This window comes from Fusarium mangiferae (genome assembly GCF_900044065.1).
Source record: "Fusarium mangiferae strain MRC7560 genome assembly, contig: FMAN_scaffold028, whole genome shotgun sequence".
Taxonomy (NCBI): Eukaryota; Fungi; Ascomycota; class Sordariomycetes; order Hypocreales; family Nectriaceae; genus Fusarium; species Fusarium mangiferae.
This window is the reverse complement of record NW_024573948.1, coordinates 85,184-102,195: the sequence shown is the minus strand read 5'-3', so window position 1 is coordinate 102,195 and position 17,012 is coordinate 85,184. Positions and strand designations below refer to the sequence as shown.

General features: G+C 47.8%; 9 protein-coding genes across 9 annotated transcripts; 6 read left to right on the top strand and 3 right to left on the bottom strand.

Annotated features, from left to right (window-relative positions):
- Nucleotides 1-419: 419 nt before the first annotated feature.
- Nucleotides 420-1,658, top strand: FMAN_11760 (uncharacterized protein; the record flags this gene model as incomplete). The annotated part of the gene is made up of 1 exon (XM_041826095.1): nucleotides 420-1,658. The coding sequence occupies one exon, from the start codon at nucleotides 420-422 to the stop codon at nucleotides 1,656-1,658; it is 1,239 nt and encodes a 412-aa protein (XP_041691410.1).
- Nucleotides 1,659-2,605: 947 nt separating this feature from the next.
- On the top strand, nucleotides 2,606-3,502 carry FMAN_11759 (uncharacterized protein; the record flags this gene model as incomplete). The annotated part of the gene is made up of 1 exon (XM_041826094.1): nucleotides 2,606-3,502. The coding sequence occupies one exon, from the start codon at nucleotides 2,606-2,608 to the stop codon at nucleotides 3,500-3,502; it is 897 nt and encodes a 298-aa protein (XP_041691409.1).
- An 837-nt stretch (nucleotides 3,503-4,339) lies between these two features.
- Nucleotides 4,340-5,524, top strand: FMAN_11758 (uncharacterized protein; the record flags this gene model as incomplete). The annotated part of the gene is made up of 1 exon (XM_041826093.1): nucleotides 4,340-5,524. One exon carries the CDS (start codon nucleotides 4,340-4,342, stop codon nucleotides 5,522-5,524), a length of 1,185 nt encoding a protein of 394 aa, XP_041691408.1.
- A 316-nt stretch (nucleotides 5,525-5,840) lies between these two features.
- Nucleotides 5,841-8,010, bottom strand: FMAN_16268 (uncharacterized protein; the record flags this gene model as incomplete). Its single annotated transcript, XM_041826092.1, has 11 exons — nucleotides 5,841-6,005; nucleotides 6,055-6,184; nucleotides 6,236-6,457; nucleotides 6,508-6,585; nucleotides 6,637-6,689; nucleotides 6,741-6,923; nucleotides 6,981-7,103; nucleotides 7,159-7,465; nucleotides 7,516-7,703; nucleotides 7,759-7,844; nucleotides 7,896-8,010. 11 exons carry the CDS (start codon nucleotides 8,008-8,010, stop codon nucleotides 5,841-5,843), a joined length of 1,650 nt encoding a protein of 549 aa, XP_041691407.1.
- A 1,013-nt stretch (nucleotides 8,011-9,023) lies between these two features.
- FMAN_11757 (uncharacterized protein) lies at nucleotides 9,024-9,924 on the top strand (the record flags this gene model as incomplete). The annotated part of the gene is made up of 4 exons (XM_041826091.1): nucleotides 9,024-9,130; nucleotides 9,185-9,261; nucleotides 9,317-9,469; nucleotides 9,524-9,924. 4 exons carry the CDS (start codon nucleotides 9,024-9,026, stop codon nucleotides 9,922-9,924), a joined length of 738 nt encoding a protein of 245 aa, XP_041691406.1.
- A 38-nt stretch (nucleotides 9,925-9,962) lies between these two features.
- FMAN_11756 (uncharacterized protein) lies at nucleotides 9,963-12,172 on the bottom strand (the record flags this gene model as incomplete). Its single annotated transcript, XM_041826090.1, has 3 exons — nucleotides 9,963-10,895; nucleotides 10,952-11,643; nucleotides 11,707-12,172. 3 exons carry the CDS (start codon nucleotides 12,170-12,172, stop codon nucleotides 9,963-9,965), a joined length of 2,091 nt encoding a protein of 696 aa, XP_041691405.1.
- A 259-nt stretch (nucleotides 12,173-12,431) lies between these two features.
- Nucleotides 12,432-13,121, bottom strand: FMAN_11755 (uncharacterized protein; the record flags this gene model as incomplete). Its single annotated transcript, XM_041826088.1, has 1 exon — nucleotides 12,432-13,121. The coding sequence occupies one exon, from the start codon at nucleotides 13,119-13,121 to the stop codon at nucleotides 12,432-12,434; it is 690 nt and encodes a 229-aa protein (XP_041691404.1).
- A 291-nt stretch (nucleotides 13,122-13,412) lies between these two features.
- Nucleotides 13,413-14,327, top strand: FMAN_11754 (uncharacterized protein; the record flags this gene model as incomplete). The annotated part of the gene is made up of 1 exon (XM_041826087.1): nucleotides 13,413-14,327. One exon carries the CDS (start codon nucleotides 13,413-13,415, stop codon nucleotides 14,325-14,327), a length of 915 nt encoding a protein of 304 aa, XP_041691403.1.
- A 1,001-nt stretch (nucleotides 14,328-15,328) lies between these two features.
- FMAN_11753 (uncharacterized protein) lies at nucleotides 15,329-16,757 on the top strand (the record flags this gene model as incomplete). Its single annotated transcript, XM_041826086.1, has 2 exons — nucleotides 15,329-16,215; nucleotides 16,331-16,757. The coding sequence occupies 2 exons, from the start codon at nucleotides 15,329-15,331 to the stop codon at nucleotides 16,755-16,757; spliced, it is 1,314 nt and encodes a 437-aa protein (XP_041691402.1).
- Nucleotides 16,758-17,012: the final 255 nt, after the last annotated feature.

Below are 17,012 nucleotides of genomic sequence, written 5' to 3'. Positions count from 1 at the left end.
ACTTAAAGGCCTATTTATAAATTATATTTTTATATATTTTTAAATACTTTTACTTTATAATTAAATATAATTTAATATTACCTTTATTATTTAAGCCTTTAATTTAAAAGTTAAAAGCTTAATAGCCTTTTATATACCTTATAATAAGGAAAAAACTTTTTTAACTTCTTTAATTTACCTCCCCTTTACCCTGGCTTAAGCCAACAGGGTAATCTTATTTCTATCAGCACTATGTTTTAGATGTCAGCATAGATAGAGCTGTCTCTACTATTCTTCATTTCAGTATAACCCTTATGTTATAGAATTAAAATTCTTTCTGTAGTGCTTATGTTTAGGAGACTTCCTCATTCCAAAGCTTTCTTTATTGTCCTTCACCACAATCCGAAGTCGGCATTCAGAGCCACCTGAAGAGACCAAGGATGACTGTGTTTATTAACCCCCTCTTGTACCAAAGCCAAGAGATCGCGGTTTCTGACTGGATTACTCTTCTCACTCTGTGTTTGGCTCCGCTCATTGCGCATGTTCTTATCGGTGCACCTTCACCGACTTATCTTTCTCTGAGTCGGCCACCTTGGCACGAACGAATATGCCACTATAATCCGACTTCCATTCTCTGGCGATACGGAGCCATCACTGACCGTCGCATTCGGGCCAAGAACTGGGATAGATTCGATCTCGCTGCCAGCAATGCCTTGTTTTGGACTGATCAAGGCTGGGATGGATCTGAAGAGATGATCGCGTACAGCCGACCGCGTTGTGTTCAACTGCCTGATGGAGACAGGGTTTCCTTGCTATCAAGAGACGCGATCAAGACCCTCATTGTTACTGTTCAAGGCATGCAGGCCGTAATCCTACTATTGGGCAGTCAAATCGACCCTTCTGCCCCGAGTTTCACACTTTTGATGGCTGTCGACATCATTTTCTTTCCAATGGCACTTTTTGGATTGCTGAGGCTGTGCAGCTGTCTTTGGCTTACGGACGAGTTCTCATTCGCCTCGATGGAGGACATCCCTGCTGGTTCTCCACAACCCGTGGTCTGCAGCACGACATCATTCGAGATATTGGCTGCGAATCCTACGACGATTGAACCCCAAAGATTTCACAACTCGGGTTTTTGGGGCAGCAGAACATTTCGATGCACTTATGCGTTGGTGCTCCTCGCTCTCCTGGGGTTGGCGCTGTCGTTCATGGTCCCACAGGGAAACACTTTCTACACTACGACGACTTTCGTGGTGATTATCTTCTACCTGGGCGTGATCGGGATGACTGCCCTGATAACAACCTGGTACATGGGCATCAAAGGAGCCAAGTCTACTGTCTTGCCCTGCATATCATCCACCTGGTACAAATTCTACACCGGCGTTCTGTTGGGCTTTGGAATTGCCGTGATTGTCATCGCATGCATTGAGACTCGCAAGACTCCCTGCGGAAAGTTCACAAGTGGTCCAGGTATACAGGCTGATCTGTTGGCGTGCTTGCGCGGCAAATTTGACAAGACTGAGCATCATGATATTGTTGACGGTCCATATAATGGCACCATCAGTTATGGCTTCCAACGCCCCAATAACGCCAGCTACGTGGTAGCTCACTACGAGGACGATCAGCAAAATGCTTTCAACTTTACTAGAATGTGTTTCAGTAGCATGTTTGGAATCTAAAAAGGGGAACGACATCTATTAAGCAGAAAGAGGCAAGAATCTTTGGCCATAGCCTGAACAAAAGTGTATGTAATACGAATACATTACGCACGATAAGAGCAATAAAATTAGAGAAGGTGTGATAGAAAAACGGTGAACCATTAATATATTCTTAGCACTAAAAATCTTGCCACTGACTGGTTAGTTGCAGTATAACAGAGACAATATGGACCGAAGACAAAACCCAAGTCTCGGGCTTACCTTCAAGTTACGAGGTTTCAATGAAAGAAAGGAATAGCAGTAGATAAACAATTACATCAGATGTTTATTATATCAATCACATTCCAGAAGTTGGCAACCATCGATTTAAGGTTTGCGTTATCCCTTTCAACAACGTGCTACATGCACGGCACGGCAACTTGATTCGTTGAGTGTCAATTAGACTTTTCTCGCTTGCCAGTAAGAATAACGTCTTTGCTGCTTTCGCTCTAGGCCTTCAATGATCCTCTCGTGTTAGCGGAGCCATTGTGTAAATCGGAGGTTGGCTGAGCAGCTGGCCACGCAAATCATCGGCTGCTCGACAGTAATTCAGCTGTGAGAGTGGTGAAAATATTATAATGACAGTGGCTGGGCTTTCTGTAGTGTGATGTTGATGTCAGATCCATGAGTCGACTCTCTTAACATTGGCAAACCATTTGAAGAGTGGAGGCTTTTGATAGAGCCCTTTCTAGCTCAAACTTTGCGTTTTGTCATGAGAGAAAAGCACACAGTAAGAAGGAGGTTGGGGTACTAACAGAATCAACGCTGAGCTTCACCATCTGACTATATAACCTCCAAGACATGTCGTCTGAGATTGAAACATCACCAACCGATAACATCACAGCATATCGGAGAACAAAGATATTTTCAATCTTCACGCCTTATTACCCACCTAATCGTTCAACATCAACTAGATCTCTTTCCCAGTCATGAACAAGCTCGTCTCACTCTTGACTCTCGTCTCAGCCGTGTTGGCCCTTCCTCTTACATCCTACGATGACTGTGAGAAGGCTTACAACGCTTGCATCACGGCTGGAACACCAGAAGTAGCATGCTCTTGCACCCTGACAGCCTGTGTTGGCGAAGATAGTGTACGAATTCGCGAGTATTGTTCTTCTGCCACGGCATCTCTTGCGCAGCCCACCAAGACAGGGATTGCATCTGCCAGCAAGAACGACACAGTTCCCGTTGAGACTTTCACTCTCATCCCTGGTATACCAGGAGGTTGCAATCTTGCTCATCCTGGATCATGCCCACTGCCTTATCATACGGGACTTCCCCCGACCTTCACCCCAATCCCTATTGTCCCTGGAGGATGCAGCCCGGCTCACCCAGAACTTTGCGTTTCAGCTCATATCACCTACACAGCAACTTCAGCCGCAACTCACCCCTCCTTTCCCGTCCCGACCAACGGCACTCAACCAGTGGCTAGTATATACTCTAGCCCCATACCTGTTGTCGGCAAGACTTGGGCAATCCAGAACCTCACGCGTTATTGCGGTGAAGACGGCGATGGATGTGACTATAACTTCATAGTTGAGGCTGATGACAAGACTGAGCGATGTACCATCATCCGTGTGCCTGGCTCCAGTGCTGCTACAGAAAGCTGGGCTAATGAACCTTGCACTGATGGATCTAGCTTCAGTATCTCTTGGGGCTATGCTACTGAGCCTGCTCCTCCTTTTGCTGTCATTACTGTCGTGAGAGATAAGGAGCTTGCTTGGTTCGGCGTGAGTGATGTGAACGGCCAGCAGGTCACACTATCCAACCCCTATGGCTCCGGGGACTATGGATCCCTAGGGCCGGAGCAGGTTTACACCTACTAGGCAACGAAGATAGAAACTTAGGCTCCACCGAGGAAACAAAATAGAGACAGATGATTTAATGAGGAGATATTGTGATGGGCACCAGGATAATATAGGAAGGATAGATTATACAGATAGATAGGATGGTACTTTACTATATACAATTGTAATAGAAACGGATGGCAGAAATTGAATACAATCTTGAGCCATATTGCTGCTTGTCGACTCATGGTTTTAATAGTCTTTATATCTTGAGCATGAGATCATCAACTTTTAATAATGGATAACCCCATACCGGCCTATCTTGAGATTAGAGTGGAGTCCATATCCGGTCAATGCCGTATTGAAGAGTTGCCAAGGTCTTCTCTCGTGGCTTCAAACCCGCCAAGAGTCTTGACAGACTGACACGGCCCGATCGTTTCTTGGATATCTTGGCTTCAATCAAAACTCGGGACAATAGGCTCCGCAACAACCATTATGGGAATTACGTCCGATCATGGAGTATGACGCGTGGCTTGAGGCAGGAAAAAGTGACCAGAGATTCAAGATAAAACTCTCCGCCATTTGTGGAAATTTAAGCTTACTGTATCTTGGCTTTGGCTTGAGCTCTTACTCGTAGTCTTCAGCAGCAACCCACACAGCCAAGAGTGCCGAGGCGCCAAGTGCCATGTGTATAATGACAGTGGCATCGCTGGAAACCCGAACTTCCAGAAGAATGTGTGAAAGCATGGGTCGATGGAGCTACAAAAGGAAAGAAGATATCTTGTGAAGCCAAAGTTGAACTTGAATCAAAATATTTTCCTCATTATTTTCTTTGTCGCTCCTTCATAGGCTCGTTTCCATTCACATTCCTTTATCATGCTTCTCTTCAAGTACATACTCGCCGTGCTACCTACAGCCCTGGCCAAAGACATCTTCGTCGCTCCCAACGGATCGAGCAGTGGTTCAGGCTCTAGCAGCTCCCCTCTGGCCGACATCCAGGCTGCAGTTAATGCTGCCAGTGCTGGAGACACCATATATCTCCGAAAGGGAACCTACCACCCGTCCAAGAACATCCACTTCACCAAGAAAGGATCCTCTAGCAAGCCCTACACCATCAGGTCCTACAACAATGAAGAAGTCATCATTGACGGTGACAAGATGCCTGGTACTCCGGCTGCCCTTGGTGCCAGCCTTGCTGGCAAGGATCGCGGCATCTTTCATGTCGAGAAGGCAGAGTACTGGAGATTCATCCACATCACTCTCACCAAGGGCCCCTATGGTGTCTACGTGAAGGATTCACACAACAACTACTTCGAGCGCTTGACCACCCACAGCAACTATGAGACTGGCTTCCACATGCAGAACAGTATCTCAAACAACGAAATAGTCTATCTCGACACCTATAACAACGCTGATCCACGCAACAATGGCCAAAATGCTGATGGTATGGCTATCAAGGAAGGCTCAGGTGCTGGCAACATCATCCGTGGTATTCGCAGCTATGAGAATGCTGATGATGGTATCGATCTATATGAGTTCAAATCTTCTGTCACCATCCTTGATAATATCATTTTCGACAATGGTGTGAATCGCTGGAACTTCAACCCTTACAGAGGAGATGGCATTGGCATCAAGCTCGGCGGTGGATCACCCGTCAACCGAGCCAACGTCAACCATGTCGCTCGCAACAACTTCTCCTTCCGTAACCGCCGTGGCTTCAGCGACAACAACATGCCCGGTGACATGACTCTCATCCACAACACTGCTTGGAAGAACCGCGAGGAAGGTTTCAACCAACGCTCTTCCAAGGCTACCTATGAGAACAACCTTGCAGCCAACAATGCCGGCTCCAGTAGCCTGAGCAAGCAGAACACGCTCACTTCGGTGAAGGGTAAGGGCAACAACTGGGAGAAGGGTGGATCTTGGCAGGATGCAGACTTCAAGGCAACCTCTACTAGCCTTATCAAGGGACGTCGACAGGCGAATGGCAAGATCACTCGAAGTGACTTTCTTCGCCCTGCTGATGGCGGAAATTACGGAGCCACCACTCACTGGGTCTGAGGCTTTCATATATGGCGATGGGCTGGCTTTCTCATTCGCAAGTTAGTAGCGCTGAGGTTTGAACAGGGCAGGATCTCCAATACAGTCTAATCTCAGTCATCGCCTCCACTCTGACTTCTCGTGTGAATGTTTTCAGGTTGCATTAAATGGAAGGGTGCTGTCCAAATTACTTATATATACACTGAAGGCAACAGAGCAGACCAAAGATCATCGTCCTCGTGCATTGGTACAAGAGACAGCACCGATGGCACAGTTTAGGATACCGAGACAAGTTTGAACACCAGCCAACTTAACTTGATGAATGCTCTTGTATCGATCAAGTCATGATATTCTGGTTTGTTGAATGTTCATTTCGTCCAGACATCAGAGCTCGGTTCTTGCCACCACTTTCGTCAACCAAAGTTGGAGTATTCTTGAATCGCCAAGCGGGGATATTCCGGGCATAAAGCTCGTCGAGCTCCCAGTAACTTCGACCATAGGTCTAAGAATGTTAGTGTAAGTCGCTTTGTAGCCATTTGCGTAGCACTGACCTCGGGGTAGAAGAACCAAAGAAGAACAGTCGTGGGTACCAACAATCCAGCCCAGACAAACACCGCCTTGACGCCAAGGTTACCAGCATCCGGGCTGATCATGTAAGAAACCGTCCATTGGAAGACGACACTGAAGATCATATGTTAGCCAACAGTCCGTGAATCGGAAAAGGTAACTTACAATCCAAGACCATAGCAGCCCAGATTGAATGAGGTCGTCTGGGCTCGTAGACGTGGAGTTGAAGTTTCGCCGGCGGCAACAAAACCAATTGGTCCGGCTGAACAGCCGTAAGCAATGACCCAGAGGAGAAGACACCCCAAGGCAGCCTTGTCCGATGCTGGGTTCTTGAAGAAACCAGTAGTTCCTAGGCCGACGTTGAAAAGCATCATGGCGAAACATCCACTAGATAGTCGGTCAACATCGGTATCATCTGCTTTCTGGTTCAGACTCACCCGACAAGAAGAGGTCTGCGACCAATGAACTCGCAAGCGATTAGAGACGACACAATTGCGATAATAAGTAGAACGAAGCTGGCACCGTTAGCGAAAGAAGAACAATAGACTCGCGACTCCTGTACTCACGTAATGATGGTGACGAGAAAGGGATCCTTCAGGCCAGCGACAGCGAAGAAATACTGGCGACCTGTCAGCTCTGTATAACATACACGATTACAGACAAAACTTACTGTCGAGTACGAGAACACAATTGGTGCTCCTGCTGCCCATTGACTGCAGATACCCATGCATCCAGCCAAAGTTCTTCGCCAGTTATGCTTGTCGAAGATCTCAAAGAAGGAGGAAGACTTGGACTCGAGATGTAGCTGTCGCTCAGCTTCAATACCGTGCTGAATGACACGGTACTCATGTTCCTAGCAGGGCATAATATTAGTCCTGGCTGCTGAATCTGTTTATGGGAAGGTACTTACGACATCGTATCCATCAATGTTACCGTAGAGTGTGAGCATTGACTTCTTGGCCTTGTCGTCGTCTCCCTTACGAGCGTAGTAGATATGAGACTCGGGAACGAGCCATACCATCAAGATAAGAAGCTTAAGGAGGACAGTTAGTTTCTAGCTTCCCGTTTGCTGGACGGTAGATACATACTCCAGTAAAAATGAACTCGGTGGCAATCAGAGGTCTCCATTTGGTCGGCTGATGGATAGTAATGAGTTGTGTTGCGATCGCACTGATAAGCTGTCCGATGCCAAGGCATAGTTGATAAGCACCAATCATCAGACCTCGAATCTGGAAAGGTGTGAGCTCCGAGACATAGGTGATGAGGATCGACTGTGCAAGTCCGACACCAAGCCGGACCAGAACAGCAGCTCCGAGCCAACTCTTCCAGCCAGATGCTGTGATCTCCGCAATAGAGCCTCCGAGAAGTATAACGATCGCACCGCAGAGAGCCTTCCTGGAGACTAGTCAGCATATTAACAGGGCCGAGAAAGGTCAAAGACTAACTTTCTACCCAGTCTATCGGCAAAGTAACCACCAGTGAACATGCCGAGAGTCTTGGACATCTCAGCAAAACCCTGCCAGTAGGACACAACTCGAGCGCTGACGGCTGGCTTGCCGTTGATTGTAGTGTCGGACATGGTGTTGATGAAGGCTTGCATCGGGATTACGTTACCGGGGATCTGTTGCTGGAACTGCAGGGAATTGTTAGCAGAGATAGAGATAGATGTAGCGGGGAATCGTGCTTACGCCATCGTTCAGGGCTGCCCAATTCAAGATCATGCAGAAAAGGAGAGCCTTCCAAAAGGTCTTGACAACGGCCCATCGTCCAAGTGCTGGCAGACTTAGTCAGTGCCATAGAGATATTCAGGCTCGTTAGAACCTACATGCAAACTTGGTTTCGTAGACTTGGTTATCCATGCCCAGTGACTCCTTGGTAAAGAGGTCAATCGGTTCTGGGTCATGGACGATAGTTGGCTTCTCTGAATCTTTGGAAGTCATGTTGCTGTAATTGTAATCTGGGCAAATAGGGACACTTTAGAGATTGAAGTTGGTGTGATGGAACAAAGAGTCCAGTAAAAGAGGACCCCAGTCGATTAAATAGTCAAGTTAACCTATGAAGCAGAGAAATGCCCATGCACAGTCTTACGGTTCACTGAACTCCGGGGGAGTTCCAGACCCCAGATCTTCCCCGCGGGGAATGCCCTCATCGAGATTAGGTCCCGGGCTAGTGGGATCATTCGAAAGCTTTGCAAGGGCTAACACTAACTTTAGTTCTACAATATTTGGGGAGCTACAAACACGACTAAAGGGAGTTGTAGGCTTTGTTGAAATAAGGTCGCTAACCCTTCAACCAAAAGGGATACTCCGACGAGCCTGGCGACGAAGACGGTCTGGCCTAAACAGTAGGCATTCGGTTCGATTGCCCTACGTCCCTACTTCTCTGCTTCTCTTCCTCTGTCTTGACGCCCGCAATATTGTGCGACACTGCTGTTTCTACAAAAGTTTCCCGGATTCCATCCAAGTACATAATAACATATCGCTCCTCGCCATGTTGTCCGCCTCTTACCCCGGATCCCCGACTCCCTGACAATACACATGGTCACGAAGGAGAGAAAACTCCGACTTGCAGTTCTAGATTCTAGAAGCAAATTTGTGGTCACTGAATGGCCATCCCCATGGAACTAAAGCAACCAATCACAGCATTTACTGACCTCTCAATGGCGTCGGTCACAGTGAACCGTGACCCCGCTTAAGCTAGCACGAGGGCGAGTCAGTTGCGCTCTTGCGCTTGTATCGGTCGACAAAACCCCGATAAAGATGGAGATCATCAAATCGCCAGTAACACTATAAATATTCTCACCGTCATTGAGAATGTAGCCAATCCTCATTCAACACCAAATTGCAAGATCGCCACTAAGATGTCTATGAACGAATCCGACTGTACCGTCCTGCGGGATGGCTTCCCTAGACCCTTTCCCGACACCCCTACCAATGTCTTGGAGCAATTCAAGATGACTGGCAAGGTAGTTGTCGTGACTGGCGGCGCTGACGGTATTGGCTATGCTGTCGCGGAGGGAATGGCTGAGGCCAACGCTCATGTCGTATTATGGTACAATTCGTAAGTCGCACTGTTCATATCAATATTCCTACTCAATCACTGACAATCTTTCAGAAACGACGTGGCTATCCAAAAAGCCCAGGATCTTGGGACTAAACACAATGTCAAGACTGCTGCTTACAAAGTCGATGGTATGTTTATGGCGTCTCATTCAAACATGAGGACCTGAAGTTGACATGACGACAGTATCCGATGCGGAGTCCGTACAAAAGACAGTAAGGCAGGTTGTACAAGACTTTGGCAGAATAGATGTTTTCGTCGCCAATGCTGGAATGGCTATCAGTAAGCCGATCCTGGAACAGACTCTCCCCGAATTCGACAAGCAAATGTCCGTGAACGGTATGTCAAATCCATCTCTTGTCCCCCACCGAGTACCCATCTGACCCTTCGCAGTCAATGGCGTTGTCTACTGTTCCAAATATGTCGGCGAGGTCTTCAAGCAACAAGGTAGCGGCGTTCTCATCATCACTTCTAGTATGAGCGCACACATCGTCAACGTTCCTGTTGACCAACCTATTTACAATGGCACGAAAGCATTCGTGACGCATTTTGGCAAGTCATTGGCCCGCGAGTGGAGAGAGTTCGCCCGCGTCAACATCGTGTCCCCAGGCTTCTTCGATACCAAGATGGGAGCTGGCCCACTGGCACTCAACGAAGCTTATCGCATGTCGGTGCTAGGCAGACAGGGGCATGTAAAGGAAATCAAGGGCTTGTATTTGTATTTGGCCAGTGATGCGTCTACTTATACCACTGGATCAGACATCATCATTGATGGCGGTTATATACTCCCTTAGTAACAAGCAATGCTAAGATACAGAGATTTCCCAAACAATTATTCTTCAAAGGTATCTTGGGGTAACCAGTCGTTAAACAGAGTATCCATGGGTGCGTTATCGAGGTATCCCCATGGGGTATTATCCATAATCATCCTCATCGTAGGATCTGATCCATCGTCGTTCAGTGTCCACGCCCCCATGGAGAGATCTCCACCAAAAGTCTGTAGATCAGCCGGTGGAAGCGATGCCTCAGTGTCACCCACTGGGGCCTGTAGCGTAGCTGGTGCTTCTTCAACAAGCTCAGGTACTGTGAGGACAGTTCGACGAGTGTTCGCTGCTGTTTCTGCCCTTCTATCTATGAGTTCCAAGATCTCCAAGCACCGCTTGGCTGATCTGCTTCTCGCTGAGAAAGTTACCAGGCAGCTCTGCGCCTTGTGGACCATCAACCGCCAATCGGCCGTCTCGCTATCCAGCTTGTCCTGGGCCTCACGATCTAGATAGCTCGCTTCAAGAACAAGAGCGGCTTGAAACAAGAAATATGTGGCATACCAGACGATGCCCAGATGCAAGATACCTTCATTTTCACGGCAGAAAGACGTTATATCGTTGATGCTTTGCATAGCAGCATCAAGACAGCGTGTCTCCGCATCGGTCTTGTTCGGCAGATACGGGTGAGTTCGCTTACTTCCGCGCCAAAGAAGAATGCGCAGATTCTGTTCTTTCCACAGAACAACAGCCCGCGGACCAGCGAACCATACTGGGACGTCTGCAGAAGTGAAGTATTGTGGCAGCTTCTGCCGCCAGTCGGTGAGAGTCCGTTCTATAGTCTCGGCGACTTGGTACTCGACCTTGGTGTTGGATGTCTTCGCGGTGAGATACTCCAGATATAGCGAATTTGCGTGTTTCGCAAGTTCTGCTTGTGCGATGATGGCAGATAGTGTGGTTGGTGTGTCGAGTTCAGGAGGGAGGGGCATGGTAGGTTCGAGGTCCTGTTGTTGTTAGTATGCATATCACGATCAACGCCGCTACCGGATAAATGAATTACCTTGTCGTCAATATTTCTTGGTAGTGCGGTATCGATGATACCTTCCTGCGCATATGGCGGTCTCCCTGTTGTAATATTGAACCCGCTATCGAAGCAGTAAAGGACCCAGAACAACTGTCTCCTCCTTTCAAGTCCAACGTTATCTTGTAGCTTCGGCGATTCTCGATGCATTCCAAGTCCAAGCGCCATCTTGTACGCGATACCTGTGAACTGATAGCCTGTGTTTGGCTTGTCCATCTTCTGCAAATAATTGCTCATCAGAAGAAGCGCTTGCAACGTTTCAAGCGTCCCAGATTCTAGCATATGGATTGACAACGAGTTCCTCGCAGCCGTGTAGAATCGCGACCCTGCGTGGTGCCTATCTGACGTTGATATCCAGTGCCCGATGGCTAGCACAAGGTAATAGATGATGTTCCACGATGACTTGCCACGACGCATGCCCCGAGCGGCAAGTTTCTGGCGGAAGGATCGCTCGTGAAGAATTGGATATGATACATTATAGAATAAGAAGTAGGCATCGACGAAATAGTTTGTCAATGATTCGTTTGCTAGATTCGGCGGATCAAGGGACGGTTTTGACTTGTGCGTTTGACTGGGAGACTTTCCATGGCTTGTGGCGGGGGAATTTGACGCCGCGAGTTCTGGAAGCATTGATGCGATTTCTTGTAGAAGGTTTGCGCCCGAACTACTGCCTGGCGGGAGTTAGATTCCGAACCATTTGGTGTGATGGTGAGATTGATGATGGGCCGATATACCTAAATATCCAGCATCAAGGCTGTTCAGCGTAGCCATACCATCCATAGCCGCGGCTTCATCGTTTTGGCTGTCGAAATCTGGTGGTAATGATGGCTCACTCCACTCATACTCATGCGCTGGCTCCTCGTGCTCAGGAGAGTCATCGTCCGACTCTGGCTCAGTTCGTCTGATGACTTGTTGGCCAGACTCTAGGTTAGCGAGAGCAGCATCGATGTCCATATCAGGATGCAGCGACCGGACCAGAGCCTCAAGCTTATTACAGCGTAGCTCAATCGCATCGAGGTTCTTTCGCGTAAGCCGTGTCCGATCAGGTGGATTCACGAAGCTGCAGTCCTTGCCTGCGCGGGCGCAGTATGAACAAGGCCCAGGGCCATTGACGCTAGGTTGGCATCGGCTTTTGCGCTTCTGGCAATTGAGACAAGCTCGAGGTTGGCTCGAAGAACCGTGCATCGGAGGACGACCCATCTTTAGTCTCGCATATGCACGCGTTGTCACGAAGAGAAGGGGGAGTTATCATGAGGGCAAGGTTCGAAACTAGCGTCATTCGTTCATCGGAGCACTGTTGGCCGACACTTGCAACAGCCACCAAGTGCGGAGTAACCACCTTCGGAGGCCTGGAGACCGACAAATATGGGGGTGATCAGAAGCTCGACGTTGACCAATTAGCCTCATGATCTTATTGAACCCAAATTGCGTTTTATTGACTAGGCGCAACTAGAGTGGTTCACGCGTCTTGAACACTTTTGACGATGATGTTGGGCTGAATCAGACCACGCCGTATATCCTCTCCGTTCTTCATGTCGTTGTTCCTTGCTCTATCCATCGCCGCCTCAAGCGTCTTCTCAATGCCGCATGCAACATGCCTTTTCGCAACTCTTTGTAATGCCAGTTGAGGGTCGACATCAACGAACCAAGCATCATCTGCATAATTGGCAATCTGATTCCAAGGGTGTTCATTGTACAGGAGCCAATTGCCCTCCACCAAAACAATCTTGACATCTGGGCTTATCTCAATGGCATCAGGAACCGGGTCTTTTATCTCATGGTCGAAGCTCGGCATATACAACGTAGCGAATGGCCTCTCTCGTGATTCGTGTAATTGCTTGACCATACCAAGAACCGCTTGACCGTCAAATGTCCAATGTGCTCCCCTTCGTGCATGGGCTTCAACGTGGTTTGGGAGACTGTCGAGATGCGAGCGCGAGTAATGATATCCATCCATTGGAAGAACTTTTGCTATCGGAGTTCCGTGGAGGGAATTGATCCTTTGTACGACTTGAGAAGCGATAGTTGACTTTCCCGATCCTGGAGGACCAGCCAAAATGATAATGGCCCTGGCATCTGAGGATCGTTGGTGTAATTGATGCAGAAGGCTCAGGGCGCGTCGCTCGAGTTGTGCGTAGATATCATCCATTGTAATATGGGCCAGAAAGAGTCGGAGAAATGAAGCGGTAGAGACGTTGGAATACTGCAGAATACTCGATAGAACAAGAGCTGAATTTGTGGTTATTATTGAACCTTGTCTCCACCATCTGTATGCACAGCCTTTGTAACGTCTCGGGTGACAGTACTCCGACGAAGCCATCGGACATGGGGCACTTGCTCCGGGTTATAAGGGTGGTTTTCGTGTGAACCTCGCAGATCAGATCATCTACACTCCTTCTAACATCTTTCCTGCATTCTCCGATCTATAGACGTAACAAAAATGACTCCCGGTGCTACAGAGCTTCCTGGTAGGGAAGCGCTTACTGCGAGAGCAGTCCCCTCCATGATCCTCAGCGACGGCTCAGCATCGTCTTTGACTGCACCACCAAGCAACAAAGCCACCATCGATCCAGCCACTGGAGCCAAAGAGCGATTTTCTGTGCGCGGCAACTTTATCGTTACTGGGGGTACAGGTACCCTTGGACTTGCTTCATGCAACGCTCTTTTGGAACATGGACTCGAAGGTCTTGCAATCCTTGATGTTAATCCCACACAAGCCAAGGACGAAATCGCCTCTCTTCAAACGCGTTTCCCTAATGCAAGAATCAAGACAATGAAGGTCGACGTGACAGATGAAAAAGCAGTACAAGACGCCGTTGAGGAGACAGTGGCGACTCTCGGCTCAGTTGACGGCCTAGTCTGCTTTGTCGGTGTCGTTGGATGTGTCGACACGTTGGAAATGCCTGTATCTCAGTGGCGCAAGATTATTGACATCAACACGACTGGGTCGTTCATCTGTGCACAAGCTGCAGCCCGTCAAATGGTCAAGCAAGGCACTGGAGGATCAATTACCTTCACGTCTTCCATCTCAGCACACCGTGTTAACTATCCCCAACCCCAAGCGGCTTATAATGTCAGCAAAGCAGCATTATTGACGCTAAAGAACTGTCTGGCTGCGGAGTGGGCTCGCTATGGCATTCGCACCAACACTATCAGTCCAGGGTATATGGACACAATCTTGAATGAGGGCGACGGAATATCTGGGCATCGTAGGATTTGGGCGGAACGGAACCCAAGTGGCCGTATGGGTGCTCCTTGCGAGTTGACGGGTGCGGTGGTACTGTTGGCAAGCTCTGCGGGAACTTACATGAACGGAACGGACATTGTCGTAGACGGAGGGGCGATCGTGTTCTGAATAGAGGTCATTAGAATTGCATGTTTGATCCTAGAGCCCCCTCGTCCTTAGGTGTGACCGCCAATCCAGTCCTAACTTCATACCCGGGTCTACAGAGTGTTAGTGAATGACTTGACAGCGCTGAGACACAGATCCCAAAGAGAATTCACTGAGCACCATCGCCAATGGCTTCTAATCAGGCATGTTACCTAGAGAGATCTGATACACGGGGAATCTCAGAATGAATCAAAGCTTGCACTATCTTAGTCGCAGTCCAGAGGCAAAGAGTCCAAATGGTATCGGGGTTTGCGTTCCAGGCTGGCGCTGCAGTGAACTTAGATCAATACACGGTAAAGTTCCTCACTAAGTCAATGACACTTCACGGAGCTTTCTATTCGGCTCTGATTGCCGTGATAGTTTTCGACATTATTCATGGAAGAAGGAGACATGTCTACTGATATTGTGCAAAAAGTTGCAAGGCCTAGGACTCCTACAACGTGGATCGCAGAGTCGGTTGGTTGTTGGTTGTTGGCCGACAACCCTGTAAACTTCGCATTATGACCTGATGATTTAGGTAGGGGCCAGAACAAAGCGCTAACATCCCCGCTGGGTTAATTATAGTGTGCAGGTCCTTGGTCGACTGCCTGAAGCGCTGATAATAGAAGGACTTGCAAAGTCGTTGGAACCAACAACTACCCACTAATACAATAGAATTGGTCGTGAACATTGGTCAGTTGGATTGGGTCACATTGCGCGTTACGCTCCTCTTAATCTCAGCGGGAAACTCGTGTCTTTCCCAAATAGATTGCGCCAGCCTCGACATGTTGGTCCAGCTGCTGTTGGCTTGTCATGGCTATGCCAACGTTGCTATATCTGGTACCTCACGATCCCCAGGTCCACGGTTTTCGAACGACCGCTTTTTTCTTCTTCGTTCGATAATCACATTTCAGTCTCTGTTTCCATTGTCGCGTTCTTTCATTCACTTGTTGCTCTTTTGGCTCTTTCTACTTCGCCTCGACACAATGGTCTCTTTTTACCAACTTAAAGTAGTTCTTCTTGACCTTTTAGTGAGGAAGTCCCAGGCCAATCTTCTTGGTGACGCACATTTGTTGAAGAGATACACCCAAGCTTATGAACTGCCATCAGCTGCCACTCATTTGACTAGCAGGACCCTTCCAGGCAATACTACTAGCATTGGCACTTCTCTTCATATTCTCCTCCCAACTCCAACGCGCCAACTGGTTGACGAAAGTACGCTTCACTCTCTTGACTCTTTCGAGAGTACTGGTATCGATCCCAATACCGGTACTGAAGGAAGTATTGATCATGCCACCTCTGAAGCTCTCAGTCTCTCTCCTGGGAGCATTCCTGCCCCGCCATTAGGAGGAGGCACTTCTGCAACTTCTAGTGGAATTGACTGGACAGCATTGCTTCCCGACACTCCCACCACTCAGGAGCTTCTCTTCAGCAAGACGCATCCGCTGACTGGACAAGACCCGACTGCCATTGAGCCTTCCATGGGGGCCACGCCTGGTGTTAACACATCCTTCCATGCTCGTAGCACCACGGCTACTTTGCCAGCCATTGACACCGCAATTCAACAAATTTCAACCACTTCGCCAAATCCCTCTGTCGTGTCGCCCGAAACCTCTGAAATTTCACGGTCCCAGGAACTCGGTACAGCTATCGACACGGACAACCCTCCTAGTGAAACATCGCTGTTAACGACACTTTACGAAGGACCAACTGGCACATACGATCCAACATCTACTGCAGTTCAAACTCAGGATGAGCCGGGCAGTACAATTCCATCCACTGAGGCCTTGACCGCCGACGGAAGCTTCTCAGACCCTCGAGAGTTCTCAGCCGGGAATGGCATCCAGCACAGCGAATTTAGAAAGCCTAACGAGTCTGCCAAACTCGCAAGATACCGCCCAACTCTCAACTACTCCTCAGACTACAGGAAGAATCACAACATCTGTCCATGAGTCCATGACGAATGAGAAGACGTTAACGATCTCAAGGCAACCAACAAGAACAAGTACCGTGCCATCTTCAGAGGTTGCCTTGGCGAATAGCATTGTCACAGGCACAGACGGCACAGTAGCCACATATGTCCCTGAGCAAAACAAAGATTACATTTCATTCACTGGTACGACCACCACCACAGATGATAATGGTGCCGCTATTGTCATCTTTCCCTTTGGATGGTTTTGGAAGTTGTATGGTGTTCCTGGAGGTGGTGACGCGGCCAAGCCTCCTGCCCCGACTGCCAAGCCTGTCCCGGAGAAAGAGCCCGGTGACAAGAACGAGGACGATAATGATACTGGCGATGATGGCGCCTCGACTAAAGAAGATGAAAAGTCTACAATGGTGTCTACGATACTGTCAACTACGCAAGGGCCTACCTCGGCCTCCACCACTACCAGGGTTTTCCAAAATACTAATTAGTATTTTAGTATTTTTAGTATACTAAAAATTCCTTAGTATTAATATATTAATATTAAATTTTTTTTAGTATTARTATACTATTAGTATTTTTTTTTTAGTATTTATATTAATTAGTATTTTTTTTTAGTATTTACTAAACTAATTTAATTTTAATATTAATATACTAATACTAATTTATTTTAATATTAATATACTAATACTAAGAAAAATTTACTTTAGTATTAATATACTAATACTAAAATTAAATTAATATTA